This window comes from Rhodamnia argentea, chromosome 11 (genome assembly GCF_020921035.1).
Source record: "Rhodamnia argentea isolate NSW1041297 chromosome 11, ASM2092103v1, whole genome shotgun sequence".
NCBI classification, from domain to species: Eukaryota; Viridiplantae; Streptophyta; class Magnoliopsida; order Myrtales; family Myrtaceae; genus Rhodamnia; species Rhodamnia argentea.
Genome location: NC_063160.1, coordinates 12,669,289 through 12,694,629, shown reverse-complemented (window position 1 = coordinate 12,694,629; position 25,341 = coordinate 12,669,289). Strand labels below are relative to the sequence as shown.

The 25,341-nt window shown below is 39.3% G+C and overlaps 1 protein-coding gene across 1 annotated transcript; it reads left to right on the top strand.

Annotated features, from left to right (window-relative positions):
* The first annotated feature begins 9,525 nt into the window (after positions 1-9,525).
* On the top strand, positions 9,526-13,036 carry LOC115736334 (zinc finger protein GAI-ASSOCIATED FACTOR 1). The gene is made up of 4 exons (XM_030667988.2): positions 9,526-10,425; positions 10,555-10,951; positions 11,082-11,332; positions 11,828-13,036. Exons 1-4 carry the CDS (start codon positions 10,290-10,292, stop codon positions 12,604-12,606), a joined length of 1,563 nt encoding a protein of 520 aa, XP_030523848.1. The 5' UTR covers positions 9,526-10,289; the 3' UTR covers positions 12,607-13,036.
* Positions 13,037-25,341: the final 12,305 nt, after the last annotated feature.

Here is a 25,341-nt window from a genome sequence, read left to right as displayed (position 1 = left end):
TAAATAAGGAAGCAAGTTAGAAGACTAAGGTGTCTTAAAGTTGGGTAGCTCTTAAGTTAGTCAAACAAGAATCCCTAAGGAAATTCCCAATTGTAAGAGGTCTTAGTTAACATTTTCTAATGATACTCGAAAATAGAAATATATGATTTATTAATAAGATTTTCGAAAATTAAGAAGGACAATTGGAAAAATAAATAGCAATCGGAATATTGGTCTTGGGGTCGTTACTGCTTTAGTGTCCCAAGACCGAAGAAGAAGTTGAAGAGATGGCGACAGTTCCATATGCAAGCGTAGAGGGGGCTTAATGTATGCCATAGTGTAGTGGTGGCCACGGGCCGGTTTGGGCTCGGAACCGGTCCGTTAACCAACAAGAATCGGCCCATTGTCCGAGTCCTCCAATTCCGAGTAGGAACCATCCTGGCCCATACGGGCCGGTTACGGTTCCTACAAAGCTGGAACCGGCCTATAGCCATTAGGCCTAAGGTTCAACGGCTAAAAAAAAAAAAATGAAATTCGGGAAAGAGCCGTCGGCTCTTTCCCGACCGTTGCAAGGAACGACTCCCCCCTTTTATTTTTTTATTCTTTTTCCTTAATTTATTAAAACTATCTTAAATCTTTAAAAATACCCCTTTCCATCTTTCATTTTTTCTCTCTCAAATTCTCTAAATTTTCTCAATCTCGGCTCAATTCTCTCAATTTTCTAAATCCGCTTTCCGCTTAATTCTCTAAAAAAAAAAATGGCAAGTGGAAGCAGAGCTGGTGACAGAGGAAAGAGCCCTATTCGGATGGGGGAATCTGATTATCCTCATGAATATGATCCTCATGATTTTGCATGTTGGATAGACGATGATGATAATATCAACGTTATTCCCAACATCGAACACGTCCCAACGCAAGAAAGTCTCCATCCTCCTATCGGCGTCCAAGAAATATCAGTAACAAAGGAGCTGGAATGGGAGGGTACATCCAACATATAGGAACATTTCACGAAGGAACATTTAGCCGAAAATAAGTATCAAGTAAAATGTAAATATTATGGAGCAACATACAAATTCACATGTGGAGGCGGCTATAGAACATTTAAACGGCATTTGAAATCGAAATATGCAATGTAAGTGGGGATCGACACTAGCCAACAAAAATTTTCCGGATACGTCAATCCTAGCACCTCTCCTTTATTTCGTTACAATGAAAAAGTTTATAAAGAAGAATTAGCTAGATTTGCAGCTATTAAACGTTACCGTTTAATTTTGGTGAAAATTTTGGTTTTAATTATTTTATAAACACTGCATGTTTTCCGCATGCACAACTTGTTCCAAGAAATACACTTAAACGTCAACTTATTGGGCTTTACAAAAAGGGAAAAAAAGATTTGAAAAACTTTTTTTATGAATTTTGATGGACATGTGCATATAGCTAGCGACATTTGGAGTAATCCTTGACAAACTTATTCTTATATGGGTATCACATGTCATTGGATAGGTGACGATTGGAACATTCAAAAATGAATTATTACATTTTGAGTTTTTGATGATAGGCATACAGCCAATAATATTTATAGAGTAATTAGGCAAGTTTCAGAAGAATATGATTTAATTAATAAAAAAAATTTGGTTGATTTTGATAATGCCACGGTAAATACTGCTTCCATTCTCAATTTAGAAAAATTTTGTAAACCTGCTTTTGGTGGGCAATTTTTTCACATTAGATGTTATTACCATATTTTAAATTTATATGTACAAGATGGTTTACGAACTCTTGATGCTTTTCTCAGTCCAATAAAGAGAGCAATTCAATTTTTATGAAAACATCCCAAATTATTAGAGAATGTAGCAGATTTTGTAAAGCAAATAAAAGAAAACCAAAAAAATTTCCAAAAGATGTTCCAACTCGTTGGAATTCTATCTACGAGTTGTTTAATCAATCTTTTGTATATAAATATTTATTATGTACGTTTATTTCGAATAATGTTTCTAAAATTAATTTATTCCCACAAGAGTAGGATATTTGCAAAAAAAAAAAATAGACTTTTTAAAAGTTTTTAACGATGCAACTTATACTTTATTCGGTATTTATTATCCTACTACGCATTTATTTTTAATAGAATGTGTTAATATTGCTGGTGTTTATGAAGAATATGAAAAAGATTATCAATTAGCTCCGACTATTATAGCAATGCGAACAAAATGGCTGCATTATTATACCAACATTCATCTTATTTATTTGGTTACTTTTATTTTCGATCCACGTACCAAATTAGATGATTTAGGTGATTATCTGAATATGTATTATGAGTGTTTACATTTGAATACAACGGTAAATGGTAGAGCTATACAAGTAGCGGTTAAAAACGTAATAGTAGAATTGTATAATGAATTTTGTAGTAGATATAATCTAGTATGTGATAGTTAATCTTTCTAACATAGTGGCATACAAAGTAGGGACCGAGGTAGAATTATTAGAGGGTACAAAATGCTGATGAGTAACTAAAAAGACAAAGGGAGCAACATATAATATTTCTAAAATAAAGACCTATTTAACCATTTCTTTTGAGTTTGGTGATTCGAAAGCGGCACAGATTTCAAAATTTTAAAGTGGTAGAAGAGGAATTCAACCAAATTCCCAACTCTAGCTCTCATCGCAAGATAGGTTTTAGCAACCCATTATTCAACAATTGCGATTGAACAAATATTTAGCGCTAGAGGTAACATTTTGGACGACCGACATTCAAAATTACATCCGGATTCGGTGAAGACTCAAGCTTGTGTCGATGATTGAACAAAGGTTAAACATCGACAACAAAAGATGGATTGCAACAATGAAGCCGATTTCTTCAATGATGATAGAGATACCACCGCCACGGGTACCGAAACGGATAGTGACAATTGGCAATGAGGTAAGTTGGGGTTATCAAAGGTAAAAGAATTAAATAGGCCTAATAATAATTCATTAAATTCAAGCCCCTTCCCTCTCCCTTTTTTTCCCCTCCTTTTTTCCCCCCAAATTTGATTACAATGTACAATTTAATTACAATTTATATTTGATAATTTATTATTTCATAACTCACTATTTAAAAATTAAATTTAAAAATCCGAACCAGAACCGAATCGGCGGTTCCATTCCGATTTTGAACTTGAATAGGCCCTTGAACCGACCCGGAATTGCCTGTTCAAAATTGAAACCAAAACAACCCTTTAAAGTTCCGGTTTACGTTCATAAATGGCCACGAACCGGAACCAGCCGATTCCAAACCGTGGCCACTACTACCATAGTGTGTACTTGTCCGGATATTGCTCATATAGTGGGAGTATTGAGCGGATATATGTTGAATCTGGAGAAAGAACATTAGATTACCGCAAAGATGGATCTTCATTATCTTTGCGGTACGTATGACTTTGAGTTATGTTATAAAGGAATGAAAAGCTCAAAGAGACAGTAACCATTAGAATTGAAGTGGTTTGTTGATTCCGATTGGGAGGTGACATTGATAGCGGGATGTCAACCAGCGGTTATGTTATTACCTTATTCGACGAAGCCGTGAGTTGGATGAGCAAGAGACAGAGCACGGTTGCTTTATCTACTACTGAGGCAGAGTGCGTGGCTCTTACTCATGCTGTTTAGGAAGTGATCTAGATGAGCGGATTGTGTAAAGAGCATGGTTTTACACAAGGAGAAGTGAATATTGGGCATGATAGCCAAAGTGCTATATTCTTAGCTAAGAATCCTACATTTACTGGAAGAACAAAAAACATCGACATACAATATCACTTGAGAAAGTTGTAGTGCTGGAAAAAGTTAACACACGGGTGAATAGTATAGATTTTTTAACCCAGGTATTGAGTGCAGAAAAGCATGAATAGTGTACATTTGATTTGGGTCTAAAGAAGTATGAGAAATATTCACCAAGTAGGAGAATGTTGGATTGTTGTTTATACTCCCTTGGACACTAGAGGGCTTTTACGATTTAAACTCGTAATTTTTTATTAGTAGTTTGGACTTTGACTCATGAATAGATACTGATATATATACTCTTTTTCGCTTGTAATTAGTTATGTAATGAGAGGTGCAATGTGCTAATTATAGTGGAATATTTACTAACATAATTCTAGTTTAATGGTGAATCGGGATAAAATCTCATGTCTTAATTTTCTCTTTTTCACTTGGTTTACTTACTTGTGATTATGCTCCAATCCTAACACTCTCATACACACTGGATTAAGGCATCGTATACCCGCAAGATGACAATTTTTCTATAGTCCGGTTGTTAACGGGAAAATACAAGTATGACTATAAAATCTTTCAATTAAAAATATTTTTAAAAATTTTCACGTCGGCATCGGCCATGCCACGTAAAACGTCCGACGTCTATGTCATCAATTTTCGGTCAAAATTGGCTAGATAGATTGCATTGGCAAGCCGTCGAAAGGCTTAGGATTAAATTGATCAAATCAAAAGGTTTATGACTGAATCGATACAAGTACAATACGTTCGGGACTTATTTGGTAATTTTCCCATTTTAAGTATGAAGATAAACTCTAAAAAAAAAAAATCTCTCCGCCAGGCTAAAGGGGTGGTGGCAAGCATGAATTTTGCACGTGTTTGGGCCTCGATTTCATGGACCGGGCTTCACTGCCTATCCCAAAAATCGGCCCATTTAATTGAACTTCCCTTCTAATTAAAAAAAAACTTCATTAAAAAATCGTCACATCAAATCCAAAAAAATCCTCTCTATAATAAAAGGATTATTCAAAATCCCAAAAAAAGAAAAAGAAAAAGAAAAATCACACGCAGGAATCATCACGACTCGATTCATGCGGTGTTGCCGCTGACGAAACTTCTATAAAAGCCTCGGCGTGGTGTCGCTATTAAGACCTCTCGCTGTTGCATTTGCCGTCTGAAAGCTCAAGGCCAAATAAAATAAAATTAATAAAGCGAATAAATAAATTAGGGGGGCCCCACATGGTGCCTAAAAATAATGGGACTTTGAACGAGAATAAAAGAAATGATTTTTTGCTTTGAGGGGGGTGGCTCCAAGTCAATGCAAGGCGATGATGATTCCCGTTGAAAAGGCTTTGCCGGCCTTTCTGGTCGCCCCCATAATAATGATAATCTCTATCCTTTTCTTTTATTTCTTTTCTCTTTTTTTTTGGCTTGGGGACTAATTAACTAATTACTTAAGCACCCTAATCACCGTCGTCCTCCCGTTTCGCAGTGTTACGACTGCCCGTCGTTCCGACTCACGAATTTCAGAGCCGAAAAGACGGGCGATGCCTAAACCCGGCTCGGGCCTCCAAAACTTCTAACCAATCGCCACCATAATTTCTCGGGCGTGGCGGCCCATGAATGAAAACTTATGTTAATTTTAAAAAAAAAAAAACGCACGAGAAAACCTCCTATTGGAATAATATTACAAGATTCCCAATGCCAAAAACCAGAAGATAGGATTGGAAAAAAAAAATTTAGAATTAGCCACCTTTGGCTGGAAGAAGATGAAATTTCCACAAAGTCCCGATTAGTGTCGAGGTGGATGAGTACGTTGAATTTGGGACACAAGTGTCGTGTAATGCCCACGTGGACCGCCGAACTTTTTGCTCTGGGAATTGGATGGCGATTTCTTATCTTTTTGCAAAGGTTCATTGTAGTTTCACATCTAATCTAATTTCATTTGTTTTTATCTTGACAAAGTATAGAAGGTAGTGATCAAAATGCGCTCCCATGGATACTTCTCCATGTCTTCATAATACATTCTTTCTTTTCTTTTCTTTTTCTTTGTAATTATAGCCGATCGAAGATCCGAACTAACTTTCGATTGACGAGTCGATCGTTGAACCGCTGATTTGATAATTTTCCAAGCTCGCAAAGTGATAATATAATGAATATAACTAATGAAGTCATTCTTGGTGAACGAGCACGCGTCTTGGTTTGGATTTAGGAGGTGGCACAATCGAAAAAGTACCAAAAAGTTCCTAAACCCGTTGTATTGGTGCTATTTCAATTCGACCAATTTAGTCACAAACCTTTCAATTAAACAAATTATGTCATAAACCTTTTGCATTAATATCAATTCAGTCAATCCAATCAATTTTAATCGGAAATCGCTAATATTGACGTTAGCCGTCCCACGTGGCACGATTGGAGCTAGCATAAATTTCAAAATATTTATTATTTCACTTTCATTTTTTTTTTCAAGGTGGATGGCGAGGGTCGCGGCCTTCGATTGGGCCACCCAAGGCTCGCTTGGTTTTTTTTTTTCCTTCCTACAATACCCAAATTATTGGACCCAAGTAAACTCCTTAAGCCGCTTTGTATGAACTCTGGGACGTAAAATTATGGGGTATTCCCTAGGATAAAGGGAAAAAAAATATTTTCTCTCAACTTATGGGAGATGATGGTGGGGAATGTAGACTCCACGTCATCCTCGGAAAGCTACTGCCAAGTAAGGCCATATAGTAGCGTCATGCACCTAGGATAAATTATCGAAGTTTCGGCTCTTGTGCCATTGACACGTGCTTCGCATAGTATCTTTGAACCGACTAGACATGTCCAAAGATTTAAACTTAAGAAACTTGTCCTAAAGTCCTAAACCTATTGGAAGGCAGCCACTTAAATTTGGCCAATTCTTACCTAAACATTTTGAAGTGCTGATCTTATCGGCGCCAACTATTCTACATGGCAAGGTCGGCGCCGAAGTGAATGATTTTTGCAATTTAAAAAAAATGACTTTTTTTTGTTATCGGCCATCGTCGAGGCCTCGAACAACCGAGGAAGGGAAATAGGGGGAAAATGAAAAAGGGAAGAAAAGAAGGGGAACGAGGTAAAAGAACTTTGAAAATCAAAAAATAATTGTTCACGTCATTACTACTCATATCATTTCCGATCAAAATTGGCCGGAAGGCATATATTAGCAAATCATACAAAAGATTTAGGAATAAATTGACTAAATTGAAAAGTTTAAGATCAAATTGATGGATATATAATATGTTTAGGACTTTACGGACGACTTTCCCATCTTAACCTAATTTCAGCAAGTCTATTTCCTTAGTTGAATGGATGAGCTCACACGTTATTACATATCATCGCGAGATCGAATTGATGGATGTACAATATGCTTAGGACATTCTCATCTTAACCCATTTTCAGTAAGTCTATTACCTTAGTTGAATGGATCAGCTCACCCGTTGTTACATATCATCGCGACGACAGATTCTTGATTGATCTCGCTTCCCGATTCCTGGTCGTGCCTCATTTCCCAATTAGATCAAAACTCACGGCACTGAGCTCACCCTCCAATCTCATCATCTGTTCAATTAAGCCTCGGAAGTTCCCAGGTTCTGATGCCCTTTGTTTCTGCTTCAAAGCGGTGGATGCATTGATGACGGTGGCGGCGGGGAGGGACTTCAAGACGAGGCCAACCGGAGTGCCGCCAACACGTGGCGGCCGGGCGGGCAGCACACGTAGTCTCGTGGTGGTGCCTTCCTCATGCCGAGCTGCTTCCCAATATGGAAAGGAATGAATGCCGCCCGTGCTCACAACCTTTTCCCAATTCGGTATTGCTTTTGGACTTGTGGCAAATTGGCAAGGTGCGTGAGCTTCCGCACCAAGGTATGGCCGAGCATATGATTATTCATTGCTCACGAGAAAGTGTCTTTGGGAAAAACGGTGAAAAAAGGTAATTCGATCCACCTAAAAGCGAACTGGAAATCCTTTAATGGTGGAAAGTAATAAAAGGGATTATGCTTTTTACTCGAGGGCAAGTAAGAAGAAATTACGAAAATGAATCGAGTTGCTAGGAAGAAACTTTGACGTTTCTTCATTTTTATGGCTTGAGATTTGGTAGCGAGAAAGGTTAACCTCCTCAAATTTGTCCACTAGTCCCTCTGTTAGTCATAATAATAAATGAAAGAGATTTGGTTTCCTTACTTCTCAAACTCTCGAGACTTTCACTGCATGTTTTCTTCTTCCACGATTCTTTGAAATTATATTTTGTTTGCTGAAAACATACTTTAAGGGCGCGAATGACAATCATTCTCTTCCGGGGCCTTATTTTTGGTTAGCAAATAGATTTTTCTATTTCGATTCTTTGGACGAGTTTTTGAGCAAATATACGCGTTTGATAACAATATAAAATTCCTATTCCGGAATAAATAACAACATAAAATTTCTATTGTTGGTCGATTGACGAACGACAACCGGTCGACCGGAGACCGACGGTGAATAATGAATGATGGCGAGCAGGAAGCGATAGGAGGCAACGGCAGTGGTGACCGGAGACCGACAACAAGTGAACAACGAATGGTGGCGGGCGGTAAACAAACAATGAACGGTGGAGGGTGAATGGTAGGCGAGGATTGGAGACTAGCGGTAGGCGAGCGATGGACCGGAGACCAACGGATGGGCGTCTGCGAACGGCAAATGGCAATCGGGGACTAGAGACCGACGACGAGTGAATTACAAATGACGGCTGGCAAATGATGTTCGGGAACGGGAGACCGGTAGCGGGAGATCGACGGTAGGGACACCAGAGAGAGGGAGACGGTACGCGAGAGAGAGAAGGATGAGCAATGAAAAAAATTCTTATTTTTGCTTCTATTCTTGAAATAAAAAAAATAGAAAATTTTTACTTTTCATTTATGTTCCAAACTTATTTATGGGCAAAAAAAAAATTTATCTTGGAGATCGAAAAATCAAATCGATTTACCAAACGGATTTATATTTTAAACCTGTTTCCCGAAAAGAAAAATAAAATAAACAAGAAAAAAAACTGTTGTTATGCGCGTCCTTAGCTCTTATCTAAATTGAAACAAACGTGCTCTTACCCTGTCGGATTTAAAGAATAAAGAAAAAGAAAAAATGATGTGTTTGCTTAGCGAACAATAAATAATTTAGGAAAAGAAAATTTCTAAGAAAACTAACACTCGTGTAGCCTGTAACAAGACTGAATGAACAGAAAATATGCTCATCATCCGTGAAAATGTTCAGATAACAGTGATCCTTGATAATGAAAGAAATTTACATTGACTAACAATTTACGTGATGTGAGCGCTGTTGTTAAGAAAATATCCTTTAGACAATATATTTCTCGCAAAATAAATGGGGTGAGAAATGGAGGAGCAAATGCAGCTAAGTTGGGGATTTCTGCACATAAATAAATTAGGTGAACCTCTCCATCGCGAGTACAAACACCGCGCTACACGACAAACGCGTTCCGCGAATAGGACAAGACGTCCGGTGTGGTGTGGTGTGGTGACCGCCCCCGACAGGCAAGCGACGAACGCACCGTCCTTTCTCTCTCTATCTCGCTCTCGCCCTGTGTCTGAAACTTAGACAGAGTCTTTCTCGCCAAGCCTCTCCCCAATCATGGTTAAAAACTTACATTTAATTACAGCAACTCTCATCTTCTACTCGACTCCCTCGCCTTTCTTTCCCTCTTTCTTATAAAGAAGATAACTTTTTTCTTTGCCCATCGAAAAGAGAGTTTGCTTGCGAGACTTTTCGGAGATAGCGAGAGAGAGACAATGAGAAGTTGCTCTCACCAATGACTGCAAGATCTCTCCTTTTTCTTGCCCCTTGTCCCAAACTTGCACACAACTCTCTCTCTCTCTCTCTCTCTCTTTCTCTCTCTAGCCGGTCTTGCTTGACCTCGAACCCCGTCCACACACGGTTCTTGGAAATACGGAAACAGAGTTTAAAGAACCAGAAATCGGCTTTGTTCCGAAATGAAAGAGAGCTGAGTTGTTGTTGAGCCTTTTCTTTTGATCGTTGAATCGAAGTTGGGCACGGCCAGGGACTTTGTGTTTTGGGTTGGTGGTGATCATGATTCATGAGCTCTGCTTTAAGAGAAGAGAGAATAGAGACGAGAGAGCTTTATCTCTCTGATTTTTTTTTACAGTCCTGGGTTTAATCATTGAGTTTCCCTTCTTTTTTCTGGGTTAATGTGTTTGGAGCTTCTTTGGGTCAGAGGCTTCATCAGAGCTGTTAGGTAGAAAGGAGAAAAAGAGAGAGAGAGAGAGAGAGAGAAAAAACAAAATGAAAAAGGCAGACGATTGACCGGTAGCTGAGCAAAGCTTAGCGAGAGCAGCAGCAAGGTGTGACCGAAACCCTAGAAAGATAGGAACTTTCTTTTGCCCTTTTTCTGTGTTTTTTTCCCCTTTATTTTTTGGTCTGGGAGGAATTGGAATTTGCCTCCCAAGATAAATGAACTTGGATTTTGCCCCTTCTCTTGTCCATTAGGTTGAATCCAAAAGCCATCCGACACACACCCAAATTTTTTTTTTAGAGCCTCCTTAGATATGCCTACAGACCTGGACAATTCATCCACAGCTTCAGGCGAAGCAAGTGTCTCGTCTTCTGGCAATCAGCCACCGCCACAACCACCGCCACCACCTGCCACCACCAAGAAAAAGAGGAATCTCCCTGGAATGCCCGGTAACAACTTTCAAAGATCAAGACGCCCTTTTTTTTTGTTTTTTTATGTCTCTCCTTTTCTTTTTCTTGAAGGGGGTGGTCTTCAATTTCTGATTGGAAATTTTGCTCGTTTCTTCTTTGTTCCTGCAGATCCAGATGCAGAGGTTATAGCTCTGTCTCCCAAGACCCTATTGGCCACCAACAGGTTCGTGTGCGAAATCTGCAACAAGGGTTTTCAGAGGGACCAAAACCTGCAGCTCCACAGGAGAGGCCACAACCTGCCATGGAAGCTGAGGCAGAGATCAGGCAAAGAGGTGAAGAAGAGGGTCTACGTGTGCCCTGAACCCACTTGCGTTCACCACCACCCCACGCGAGCGCTCGGCGATCTGACCGGGATAAAGAAGCATTTCTGCAGGAAACATGGCGAGAAGAAGTGGAAATGCGACAAGTGCTCGAAGAAATACGCCGTGCAGTCCGATTGGAAGGCCCATTCCAAAATCTGTGGCACCAGAGAGTATAAATGTGACTGTGGAACTCTGTTCTCAAGGTTCTTGACTACAATTTTCCCCAAACAAACGTCTTTTTTTGGGTCTAAGTTAACAGTTGGCCTTCTTGGGTCGTGAGCTTGTGAATTGAAACGGGTCTTTTTTGCCCCTTTTCGTGTTTTGTTTATGAAGGAGGGATAGCTTCATCACCCACAGGGCTTTCTGTGATGCTTTAGCTGAGGAGAGCGCGAAGGCTCATCAGACTCAGGGTCAGGGACCGGGTCAGGGCTCGGCTCCGGTTAAGCCCAACACGGAGGCCGATCTGAAAGTCCAGAACCCTGCCTCTCCTCTTCCTCCTCTTCCTCCTCCTCAAGCATCTGCTCCACCAGCTATACAGTCTTCATCTGCTGTGTTGTCCACAGTTTTGGCTGATCAAACAGCAGGTAAAAGTTAGTACTAAGTCCTGGTTTTGGCTGTGTTCTTGGCTTTAATTTTGTCTGGACGTAGTTCTTTTTCGTCTAGAACGAGCACAAGAAAATCTTTGTCTAGGCTGGATCTTGGCTTAGACGTGATAGCTTCCTTTGTCTGTTACTGATCTTTGTTGTTTCTTGAAGTCGCTTAAGCGGTATTTTATGTATTACGAATTGTAAAATGGTGTTAGTCAGCAAAAGCCTAGTAAGAAGAAATCCTTAGCTTAAAGGTACTCTCTGACCCTTTTAGACAGAAAATCCAAAAGTGACCACAGAGATTCAAAAGCAAAAAAGATGGTATTGAGAAGTGGATTAGGGAAAGAAGCACAACAGTTGGTTTGGCTTTTGGCTGCAGAGTTACTTTTCTTTGTGAAAAAGTCGAGCTTTTGCTCTCTGATTGACAATATGCCTTTTTGAGCTCTATAACAAATTGAATAACTGTTCATAATAATTTTGGATTCAACGTAGGGATGCAAGAGAACCCATCCCAAATTCTCGATGAGCCACCAGTGACTAGCAGCTTGATAGGGAGCTCTAGCAGCAGCACGAGCTCTAGCAGCAATGGCAAAACAAGCACTAGTGTCATTGCAGGCTTGTTTGCTTCCTCAACTCCGTCCTCAACCTTACAGCCCCCGCAACAGAGTACTCCTTATGCTGACCTGATTCGTGCTGCGGCACCTGCTGACCGCTCTGTTGACCCTGGGCCTGCCTCATCCGTTGAACCAATTTCCCTCTGCCTCTCCACGAATCACGGGTCCTCTCTTTTTGGCAGTGCAGGGCAGGAGCGTCGGCAATATGCTCCTGCTCCACAACCGGCTCTTTCAGCCACTGCGCTTCTGCAGAAGGCTGCTCAGATGGGTGCAACTGCAACCAATGCATCGCTGCTTCGTGGGCTCGGGATTGTCTCTTCCTCCACCTCATCAGGCCAACAAGAGAACTTACAGTGGAACACTAGTAACATGGAGCACGGAAATGCCTCTGTTGCTGCTGGACTTGGGCTAGGGCTTCCTTGTGACGGGAATTCAGGTCTGAAGGAACTAATGATGGGGACTCCAACCATGTTTGGCCCGAAGCATCCTACTTTAGATTTTCTCGGATTGGGGATGGCAGCTGGCGGCAACCCGAGTGGTGGTTTCTCGGATCTTATGACCTCTATAGGTGGTGGTCTTGACATGGCGGCAGCGGCAGCGGCAGCATCGTTCAGCAGTGGAGACTTTGTCGGCAAGGACATTGGACAGAGCTCGTGAACTTGATGAGAAGTGGCAGGGAATTAGTATGTACAGGTGCATATTGCCCTTAAAGAATATATGTTGCAGAAGAAAACCATCTAAGAACTATCGAGAAAACACTTTTCCTTGGATGGAAGTTGGAAGAAAAGCTGCTGTTGACGTGAAAGATTCCATAGAAAACTAAATTCTGGGGTGACTTCTATTTTCCCCTGTGAATCTGTGATATGTTGTTGAAGGTACGAGCTATGTCAAATGTGATCAGATGATGTTTTAAGTTTGCTCGAGCTTAGCAGTAGAACAGCAGCATAGAACTCTGTGAGTTGAATATGGGTAGCTACATTAATCCGTCTCGCAGTAACACATCTCGATGTATTAGTTTTGCCATTTCATTTGTTGTTCAATGTAAAGAAGCCTTAAAAATAGTGAAGATTTGTTATTTCGCCATGAATATCTGATTGTGGACTGACTAGTCTTGCTTCGCAGCGGTCGGAAAACTTTGCTCACAGTCGTCGGTGGCTGTGTTCGGATTTGGTTGTCACATCAATTCTGAATTAGTTTGCCAATGTTTTAACTCTGCTAGGATAGTGTAGGCAAGGGTGAGGTGTGCTCAATTGAAGTGGATGGTTACATGAAAGCAGCAAAAGGGTTCTTCGAGTCTGTCCCAGATTTCCCATTTATGCTTTCAAGAAACCATTCAGGACCTTGTTGCAAATGGGCACATGACATATTGGCATGATTCTCCTGGCTCCTGCACCAAGTGAAAAATCATGTCTTTGCCATGAAAAATAGCTGCAGCAGAGTTTTCCCATGTTTTCCTGTTTTCTGGGTGGTTCCTCTCATCAATCTCCGTTGTTATGGTTTTGTCAAAGGAAAACCGTTGTAGCTGGACCAGGTTCCAGATCAATAAAAATGAGATTTTGCTCTTCTTCTGCTCCTTGCTCGTGCTTTCAATTTGGGACTTTGAAGGATTGGGATTAAAGTAAAAACCCAAGTAGTCCAAGAAGATTGGTCTGGATTTATTCCCCATTGTGGTCAACGGGACCTGTTTATACCGTGAGATTTCTTCCGGGTCACTGCCTTTCCATCCAGCAACTTCCCCAGCTGCCGGACCAGATCCTGGGTTTTGCTTTGCAGGAAATAATGATGGGAGCACAAAATATAGATGACGGTTGGAGTAGTAATTTAATTCGGACGAGGACCTACTTCCCACATGTTCTGTTATATACCGTGCTCCTCCCCTGGTTCCCACATGTTCTGTGATGTACATTGTTCCTCTCTCTCTCTCTCTCTCTCTCTCTTTGCAGCGCGAGCAGGGGACGAGGACAGAGTAGACAAATACTTATCCGGATCCAGGTCCATCGTAGCCGTCGATGACTTGTGCTTCACATGTAGGTCCCCACGATCAACGGTTGTGATGGCATTGGGTTTATGATTAATGCTAAAGTCGGTTCTTAAATAGAAATGCATTTGCGGTAGTTACTTGGTAGTCTGCTCGCTCGTTAGCAGGACTTTACATATGAGATAGAGGTGCGCAAAGAATGAAGAGTTGAGTGTTTATTTGTAAAATAAACAAAGATGCGTCTTGTCTCGCAATGGAAAGATATCAGCGTGTATCCATTCAATTGACAAAAAAATATAGCTATGTTTGGTTGTCTGAATTTATAGTCAAGATAGAATTGGATATGACATGATAAGAAATCTAAGAATTTTGTCATATCTTATCAACTCTTTGGTGAACTATGAATTTAATGTAAGATAAACAAAGGTAAGAAGCGGCTGAGATCGATTCTATTTTGCTGAAACATCATGCTTAAGAAATTATTCAAAGATGAGTTTTGATGAGTGAATTATTGTTAAGCAGAGGTTTGTGCCATCGAAATTCGACCACAACATCGACATAGTAGACCCCCTTGAATCGTGGGTCTTGACTTAGAGTCGAATTCTTCAAGAGTAACCCCCCGACCTTGCTCATAGTCTTGTTGAGTGAGTAGACAAGTCTTGAACAATCTAAGCTTGCATATGATAACAATTATGGAAATGAATTTCTGCTTTAGAAGTACTTTTGGAGCGAAAATCTGTTTGGTAATTTAATTTTTGAAACAGAAATTCGTTTGATAAAAAATTTTACTTACGAAAGAAATTTCTACTTATGAAGCTATTTTTTTTCCCTAATTTGAGAAGTTAAAAAAACTTGCTTCTCAACTCAAGAAGTATTTCTTTGATAAAAAAAAAAAAAAAAAAACTTAAAAAGTAATTCTCGCCTCACTCTCTTTTCATTATGACCTTACTCTCTTTCGACTATAATCGCCTCCGCTTGTCACCGACCTCCGTCGCTGCCCACCTCTGATCACCATTTGCCGCCGCGGACCATCGCCATCTGTCGCCCACAACCGAACTTTGCTAGCCTCGCACTGCAAACACCGTCAACTACTAACCATCACCCCTCGTCGGCCACTCCATACCTCCTCGGGCCACTGCTCCTAGCCGCTAGCCTCTGTAGGCCGCCACCCCCGGCCCCCCATTGCTAACCACTGCCGACCTCCGTCGGTTGTAACCTGCGACCATCGCCACCCGCTACCAATTGCCGACCACCATCGATCGTCGTCAACCGCCAACCGCCGACCGTTGCCCCTCGCCGACCTCCGTTAACCATCTCCCACCGCCCCATCCGCCGCCGCCGTTGCCAAGTCACTGTCTCCGGCCACAAGAGTAAAAAGTAAATATTAATTTTTCATTTTTAAAATGTAAATCATATTTTTTTAATAATAAAATTTATTTTTTAAAGAAATTTAGAAAGTTTAAAAATGAAGTAGAAATTTTTTCGACGATCAACAATAATTTTCAAACGTTATCAAATGAATTTCTCTTATCAGAAATCAACTTCTGGAACAGCAGTAGAAAAATTAACTTTTGGCCAAAAGTTGATTTTTCAAGCAGAAGTGTTGCCATACGCACCCTAATTATTCGGTTTCTTTTAGCAAGTTGAAGATGCACTCATGAAGGTCGTCCAAGAGAGCCCTTTCGAATGTCCAAGAGAGCTAGGATGTCGAGACCCCTTTTGAAAGTCAATGATCAACCTTGAGTTATTTATAACATGTCGATACCCATTTCGAATGTTGGAAAATTCAAGCGGTTAAAGAATGAGGGACATGATATCATATCATGCCAAACAATCGATTACAAAACAAGATTGTGGAAATACCTAGCTTTGTGACCGAAAACCTCAATTTGGCATCTTCGGAGAGACGGCCACACTTGACGGTTGTCACCACTAGAGAGGTGGGCTCCCACTAGAGAGGCAGCCCGACGCGGAGGAGAGGTGATGGTTGTGGAAAAATTCTCCGCTTCTCCTTATGTCTGCTCTTTTGAAAAATTCTATTACGGTCTATACCACTCCCTCCCCCGATTTTTTTTTTTACATGGTTATATCCCCCTATATCTCCCCTTTATTCTATTATGGATAGAGGGGGCCATTTGGGCCCGTGGGCCCGGAACCGGCCCGTTGACCGGGCCCATGGTTTCGGAAACGTGGGAACCGGCTTGGAACCGTCCCAAAAAAAAAAAAAAAAAAGGGCCGGGGGCGAGAGGCCGTTGGGCTCTCGCCCCCGGCCCCCTCCTTCTCCTTTGGGCCGTTGGTTTAGATAAAAAAAAAAAAGAATTAAAAATGATTCTTGCCTATAAATGCATATGCTTCCCCTTTCATTTTTGTCACAAATTTTCTGAACAATTTCTCGAATTCTCTCCGAAATCCTCTTAAATCGCTCAAATTCTCCCAATTCTCTCAATCCCGACTCAATTCTCTCAATCGGATTTCCGATCAATTCTCTCAAAAATGGCAAGTGGAAGCAGAAATGCCGACAAGGGCAAGATGTCTATGAGAGATTCCGAGTATCCCATTCCCGAATATGATCCTCGTGAGTATGCAAGTTGGGAAGACGACGACGATAATATCAATTATGTCCCGATTCCGAACGTCGAGCACATCCCAACACAAGAAAGTCTTCATCCTCCCACCGGTGTCGAAGAAACGTCAACGGCAAATGAGCCGGAACGGAAGGGCCGAGATAATACATCGGACTTGTGGCTACACTTCGACAAGGTACGTGATGAAGTCGAAGGTAAGTATAATGTAAAATGTAAATATTGTTCGCAAACATATAAATTCACGAAAGGAGACGGCTACGGAACATTCCGTCGGCATTTGACGAAAAAACATCCAACACAAGCGGGGATCGACAATACGCAACAACAAATTTCCGGGTACGCCACTTCTAAGCCTCATCCTTTATTTCGTTTCACTGAAGCACTTTATAAACAAACATTAGGTGAATATGTTGCCCTTGATCATGCTCCGTTTAATACTGGTGAAAATTTTAATATGAAATATTTGATAAATACTGCGTTGGTTCCACAAGTGCCAAGTATTCCAAAAAATACTCTTAAACGCGAAGTTTTTCATCTTTATAAAAAAGGAAAAAAATCTTTAGCAAAATTTTTTGCGGAATTCAATGGACGTGTGCATATAGGTAGCGATATTTGGAGTGATCCTTGGCAAATTCATTCTTATATGGGTGTCACGTGTCATTGGATAGATGACAATTGGATAATTCAAAAAAGACTTATTGCATTCCGAGTTTTTGATGAAAGCCATTCGGCTCATAATATTTATAGAATAATTAGGCAAGTTTTAGAAGAATATAATTTAATAAATAAAGTATTTTCAATTGGTTTTGATAATGCCGCCGCAAATACCGCCTTTATTCCCGAATTAGAAAATATTTGCAAACCCACTTTTGGCGGACAATTTTTTCACATTAGATGTGCTTGTCATGTTTTAAATTTATGTGTACAAAATGGTTTACGAACTCTTGACACTTCTCTCGCCCCAATAAAAAGTGCAATTAAATTTTTATGGAGTCGTCCCCAATGTATGAAATCATGGGAAAAATTTTGTAAACAAAATGGGAGAAGGGCAAGAAGATTTCCAAAAGATATTCCGACTCGTTGGAATTCTACGTACGAGTTGCTTCGGTAAACCTTTGAATATAAAGATTTATTATGTATGTTTATTTCACAAAATATTCCCGAAATTACTTTACTTCCTCAACATTGGGACGTTTGCAAGAAAATTTTAGATATTTTGAAAATTTTTAATGATGCTACTAAGACTTTATCTGGTATTTATTATCCTACAACGCATTTATTTTTAATAGAGTGTGTTAATATTAGTAGTGTTTTTAGTGAATATGAAAATGATACCGAATTAGGTCAAACTATTTTAGTAATGCGAGAAAAATGGTTGCATTATTATTTGCAAATTCCTCTTGTCTATTTAGTTGGTATTGTTTTTGATTCACGTATTAAATTAGACGGTTTACAAGATTATTTGAATGTGTATTATCATGATTGTTTACATTTGGATGATTCAATAGATATTTCGAATATATTAGGACATGTTAAAGAATCTATAGTAGCATTATATGGAGAATTTTGTAGTAGATATGGTTTAAGTGATTCCGGATCTTTACAATCTACTGCCTCACGTAGCGAATGTGGTAGTTCACTTAGTAGAGGGTATAATATGCTTAAGAGTAGGAAAATAAAAATAAAAATGGGCAACAGGTAGTATTTCTGAATTAGAAAAATATTTAACCACTCAATTTGAGTTTCGTGATGCAGAACATAGTACAGATTTCGAAATCCTGAAGTGGTGGAAGAGTCACCAAATCGAGTATCCGGTTCTCGCCCTCATCGCTCGTCAAATATTAGCAACCCCTTCTTCAACGGTTGGAGTTGATCAAGCATTTAGTTCCGGAGGATTAATTTTGAACTCTCGCCGTTCAAGATTAAGCCCGGACTCTGTGGAAGCTCAAGCTTGTGTCGGCGATTGGATGATGGCGAAATATCGACACCAAGAGTTAGATCGTGAACACGAATTTTTTAGCGATGATGTTGGAGATACCACCGCCACGGGTACCACAACGGGTAGCGACGATTGACGATGAGGTAAGTTGGGGTTCTCAAAGGTAAAAGAACTACATGGGTTTTGATTTTTCTATCCCCAAGAAGATATGTAGGCGCTTAATGATAATTCATTAAGTTCAAGCCCATTCCTTCTTCTTTTTTTTTTTCTCATATTTTATTACAATGTACAATTTAATTGTATTTTATAATTTATAATTTATTATATTTATTTTATTATTTATTATTTTAAAAATTATTATTAAAAAGGAATCGGAATGAACCGGCGGTTCCGAAGCGGAACCGGAACCGGCCTAGAACCGCCATTATACACGGCCGGTTCTCGAACCGGAACCGGCGGTTCCACCGAACCGGCCGTGACTAATTATGGATAGTTGTCAAATACACAGGATATGATTTTGACTACCAAATGCAGCCTATGAGTTTATCTAATTCATTTTATGGTTAATTTTTTAAATTCGAACATATAAAAAAATTAGTAATTTAAAAAAAATCGAATTTACAGCCTTTTTAAAGAGTGAAAAGTCGCATCCTTTTGACGAAGTTGCAAGCGATTTCGAGTACGCGTTAATCATATTTAATGAGAAAAATGTTTTGATTTTCGACGGCCTATTGCACATGACACGAGAGATGAGGCAATGGAAGTGACGGCCTTCCCTCATTTGGAAGTTTGACGAATGCCCCGGAAGTACTCTTCATCGAAGGTCTAGTTATAAAAAGAAAAAAAAAAATAGGACTTGTCAACGTTGCCGGAATTTAAAAAAATTATCAGGAAATTCTATGCGGGAGTTTTCGATATTTTGGATTAAAAGAAACATCTGTCACAAAAAATCTAGTTTAATTACAATTTAAAACATAAAAATTTATCCCAACGTCTCTTTATCAAAGGTCTAGTGCATTTGGGTGAGTAAATCGGACCGACCCGATCGAAAATTCCGGACCGAGAGCTACCCGGTGATCCGATTCTCGATCCTTAAAATTGGAACCGTGACCGAGTTGTCCGGTTCCCGATCCTAGGGGTACAAGATCGGATCGATCAATTTTATTTTATGTTTTTAAACGTAACCATAAATCTACTTTTTTCGTCTTTCTTTCCCTGTTACATGGCTTCTGTTCTTTCATCCATGGCCGTCTTATTTGCTTTTCAAGGGCTAGCTATAGTTGGTAACTGCTCAAAGGCATAGTTGAATAGAGTTCAAAGGCAGAGTTGAATGTTGTGTTCTTTCAAGCCATCGTTTATCTTGTTTCATGTTCCATTGGTCTGTCCAGGAACCGAATTGAATAGATTTTTAGGACCGTGGATTAGTATCGATTTTCGAGATCGTCAATTTGGCCTAAAATTTTGAAAATTGAGAATCGAGACCACTGGTATGGTTTTCGGTTCTTGAGAAGAACCGAAGAACATGATCGGATCGGGAATCGCTCACTCCCAACTGGTGCCAACATAAATAAAGCATAAAAACGATAAAGAGAAATTGTAACACATGATTTTATCCTGGTTCACTTTAAAATTAGGGCTAGTCCAGTAAAAGATTTCACTATAATTAGCTTATCGCACCTTTATATCCTTCAATTACAAGAGAAATAGAGTGCATATTGTAATAGTTATTCATGGGACTAATTCCAAACTACCAATGAAAAAATATATGGGCTTATACTATAAAAGCCTCCAATATCCAAGGGGCATTGCCCCATTGACACCCCCATCTGCAAACATGAGAGCACATTCGTATTTTTCTATCGATTGGGAGTATGAATCACATCTTAACAATTTGAAAGTTTGACAAATGCTCCGGAAGTATTCTTTATCGAAGCTCTAGTTAAGAAAAAAAAAATAGGACTTGTCAACATTGTCGAAATTTCAAAAATTATTAGGAAATTGTATGTGAGAATTTTCGATATTTTGGATTAAACGAAACATCAGTCATAAAAAAATCTAACTTAATTACAACGTAAAACATAAAAATTTATCCCCACGTATCAAAAAACATTTGCAATGAAGCCATTTCATACTTAAGATTATTCTAAGCTCGATGACGCCATAATTTATTTTCGTGACATCAAACTACTTTTTTTTTCTCCCTTTTACTTGCATTTATAGCAAAGGAAAATGAGAAATTACGAGGGGGTAAATATCCTGCGAAAAGAATCCTGTTGACTTTGACCGGGGGAGAATTAATTGTCGTTTCTGACTGGTGGAGGTTGAGTCATAACTGGCTGCTGATGCGCTGGAGCAGGACCACACACTCCTCCAGAGCAGAAAAAAAATTGAAAAAAAAAAAATGGAGGTTGAAAGTTATTTTTTTTTCCACCTTCGTTTTTCTTTTCTTTTTCCTAGTTTTGCAAAGGGTGAGAAACATTCCACATAAAAGACATGTTCGAATCCCCCCAATCTCTTCTTGATTTCCAAGAAGCCATGTTCGTCTCGGGATGTTGGGTCGACCGTGCCGAAGCACAAGATGATCCCGGCTTTACCTCCACTGACGTTATATGGTGGAGCGACCACAACGGGCTCGCCGAAAGATGAGGAGCAATTGTAATTCGAACCGGGCGGTCCGTCACGGACGCCGAACGCTTACGATCTTCCCATCAATTTATCTTTTAACCCAAAAAATCAAGAGAAAGAAAGAGAAAGAGACACAGATATTATGGGACATCCGTCCTGATGTCAATAGTGTCATGTCGGTTGTTCGTGGGTTTCCATGGTATTGGCATCTTGTCTTCAATGATACGTTCTTTGACCAAGATGGTGGTGTGCCATAGAGTCAAAGCCTAGAATCGCCACAATTTTTGGTACCCTTCTAGTCTTGGGGCCACCACGGCTGGTGGAATTTGGAAAATTGCAAATTTGAATATGTTGAAGAATTGGGGAACCCTCGAGTCGCCGTGGACCGGTCGTTTTAAAAAACGAATTCTTCTAACAATTTAAGCGTATTTTATTATCAACGACGATCGAAAGATACATGCATTTTCAAATCTCTTTTATTCGGCATTTTTCATGATTATTTGATCCCTTTATCCTAAGTAGATAAAGGTAACCGCAGATCGGCTGCTCTTTCTTCTTTCAATGTAGGCACATAGAATCCTTGTAGATCACAACTGCATATATGCGAACGGGGCGATGCGACGGACTCGAGACAGATGAATCGGCAAATTCTTCGGCATGCGTAGCCGTTGCAAACTTGCCTCTTGGGCTTTGGTGACGCGGCCAGCATCGAACCGGAGCAGCGGAAGCCGTCTGTGCCGGTGCTTGGGAGTTTTGATCGTTGGCTCTCTTCAGCAAGAACATGATGGCTAGCGCCGGTTGGAAAGGGCATTAGACGTCCATCCCTTCTTCCAAACATGGGAGGATCCTCATGGGCCTTTCGGGCCAGGCATCATAAGCTTCGTTCTTTCGGTACTTCGGGCTTGGAAATGCAAGGTTTGGGCTCCACGAGTTTAAGAGTAATTTCCCCGATCACTATCGACTCCGTTTGTTTCGCGAAAAATAAATGATTTAGAAAATATTTTTTTAAAAATGATCGCATGTATCTCTTACAAAAATGAATGAATGAAAAAGATTTTCATCGTACGTGAAAATTATTTTAGACATGAATTATTATCGATAATGAAATTTTTTTTTATTGGCTAATTATTTTAGACGATACAAGCGATCATTTTTGGAAAAAAACACATTTTCTAACCCATTTATTTGTCGGGAAACTAACGGAGGATATATAAATCTTTTACTTTCTTGTTTTCAAGCAAAAATATAAAAAAAAATCATAAATAAAGCCATGAAAGCCATGCATCACGTGGGTGCTTTAGTGAGATCAAGAAGTTGGGTGGGTTTCTCCAACTACCACGTTCTTCTTCTTCTTCTTCTTCTTCTTCTTCTTCTTTTGTTTTCCCTCCGTCTTCTTTAGGCTAAGCACGTTATTCACTTACTATGATATGCAAATATAAAGAACCTTAAGCGTCGCGAGTTATGCACGTCAATAGCTAGAAAAGCTTCAAGTTCTGTGGAGACACCCTTGACGCGCTTTGATGTCGGTCCCAAGTCGACGTGCCCGTTCTTGATCGTAATTCATAGCTGAGATCGGATATTGGAAAACGAAATTTGACCGAGTATTGGGAGAGGAAACTAAATTTGCCGCTTTAGGGCCGGTCCTCGGCTGTATTCTCTCAATCGGCATAAACGAACCTAGGAACACGACCACCCGAACAATTACAAATCAAGTACTGAGATAATCGATTTGTCTTAGTCATGCAAATTAGCAACTTAGACAATGCTCTCCTTGTTTCACAGAAAACGTACTTTGTTGATGATTAATTTTTCGCGAGGCAGACGGGACGATAATTTGCGGAGAATCCTATCCTTTTTCTAATGTTAGAAGGATTAATATAAATAGCCCATAAATTACTAGAATTCCTAAAAAAGAGTCAGAAACTTGCAGCTCGATGAATGGATGAAGTCAAACATTCAAGTCAGATTATACTAGTTGCGATTCGCTCAAGAGATGTCACATTTTTTTGTACACAAAGAACTTTAAGGACAAATCAGTGAATTATAGGTCCGTTTTTTGGACGGGCATCATTAATTTTTTTCTTGGTCAAACTTGTTGCGCCTGTCCTGGAGTTGAAGTTAAGAAATCTCCGTAGACAATTCAAATGTGCGACTTGGGAGGATTCTATAGACGTTCTTTACTTCAGTTTTTACTTCACTTTCACAGGAGAATTTTTCTGAATTTTTTTTCCAAATAATTGAAGAATATTGAAAAAGGAAACTCATGCTCAAAATTAGAGATGAACTTGGGTTTGGTTCAACCCCCGAGACCGGGCTGAATCGGCCCGAACCGACTGGATCAAGGCTGATTCTAGGAAGGTCTGAATTGACGTAACACTAATAGAGGATAAATGTGTTATATAGGTACACGTTTGAGATTTTTTTAATTCACAAGAAAAAATTGACGGTAAATGTGTCACACATCATGCATAGTTTAGGGTTTTCGATGTCACAAAAAAAGGTTCGGGGTAAATGTACAACAATGAGCATAATGTTGCTGATGATACTAATCCATAAAGCCTAGCGAAGTAGTTCCAATTTAATCGACATTATAAGATGTAAAATCTCAAAGAAGATTTAAAATCACCTTGGATATTAAATTCTGATAATTTAGAAATCCATAAATTTATATATTGCTAAAATTTTTAAATCCAAGTGTCATAAACATTATTCTCAATTTTAGATTTCATGGTGCTTCGACAAGAAAAAGTTCATAATTATGTTATTGAAGCTGTACGAATGCTAATATATGCATTGTTGAAACTATGTAGTGTTCGATTCAATTGTAAGTACAATGTTGCACTTAAATCTGTAGTTTTGTCACTAAACTTATTCTTGGATAAACCTTTCGCAGAAGTTGAAACCATTAAGCCTTAGTAAATGGGGATAGAGGTGGCCGGTTCCGGTTCGAGAACCGCGAGTTCCGGGCCGGTTCCGGTTCCGGGCCGATCAATTCCGGTTCCTTTTTTAATTTTAATTTTTAAAATAATAAATAATAAAATGAACATAATAAATTATAAATTATAAAATATAATCAAATTGTACATTGTAATAAAATGTGGGGAAAAAAGAGAGAGATGAGGAATGGGCTTGAACTTAATGAATTATCATTAAGCACCTATATATCTTCTTGGGGATAGAAGAATCAAAGCCCATGTAGTTCTTTTACCTTTGATAACCCCAACTTACCTCATCGTCAATCGTCGCTATCCGTTGTGGTACCCGTGGCGGTGGTATCTCCAATATCATCGCTAAAAAATTCATGTTCACGATCCAGCTCTTGGTGTCGATATTTCGCCTTCGTCCAATCGTCGACACAAGCTTGAGCTTCTATAGACTCCGGGCTTAATCTTGAACGGCGAGAGTCCAAAATTAATCCTCCAACGCTAAATGCTTGTTCAACCGCAACCGTTGAAGAAGGGGTTGCTAATATCCGACGAGCGATGAGGGCGAGAACTGGATAATCGATTTGGTGACTCTTCCACCACTTCATGATTTCGAAATCCGTACTATGTTCTGCATCACAAAACTCAAATTGAGTGGTTAAATATTTTTCTAATTCAGAAATACTACCTGTTGCCCCTTTTTGTTTTTTTTGCCTACTCTTGAGCATATTATACCCTCTACTAAGTGAACTACCACCTTCGCTACGTGAGACAGTAGATTGTAAAGATCCGGAATCACTTAAACCATATCTACTACTAAATTCTCCATATAATACTACTATAGATTCTTTAACATCTTATATTATATTTGAAATATCTATTGAATCTTCCAAATGTAAACAATCATGATAATACACATTCAAATAATCTAGTAAACCGTCTAATTTAATACGTGGATAAAAAACAATACCAACTAAATAGACAAGAGGAATTTGCAAATAATAATGCAACCATTTTTCTCGCATTACTAAAATAGTTCGAGTTAATTCGGTATCATTTTCATATTCACTAAAAATACTACCAATATTAACACACTCTATTAAAAATAAATGCATAGTAGGATAATAAATACCAGATAAAGTCTTAGTAGCATCATTAAAAATTTTGAAAAAATCTAAAATTGTTTTTGCAAACGTCCCAATGTTGAGGAAATAAAGTAATTTCGGGAATATTTTGTGAAATAAACATACATAATAAATCTTTATAATCAAAATTTTGCCGAAACAACTCGTACGTAGAATTTCAACGAGTCGGAATATCTTTTGGAAATCTTCTTACCAT

What these genes read in the sequence shown, in the direction of transcription:
- LOC115736334 (XM_030667988.2), top strand. Translation starts at nt 10,290, where the DNA reads ATGCCTACAGACCTGGACAATTCATCCACAGCTTCAGGCGAAGCAAGT. An exon ending in GAATCTCCCTGGAATGCCCG is followed by an intron (nt 10,426 to 10,554) that starts GTAACAACTTTC and finishes TTGTTCCTGCAG; the next exon opens with ATCCAGATGCAGAGGTTATA. An exon ending in TGTGGAACTCTGTTCTCAAG is followed by an intron (nt 10,952 to 11,081) that starts GTTCTTGACTAC and finishes TTGTTTATGAAG; the next exon opens with GAGGGATAGCTTCATCACCC.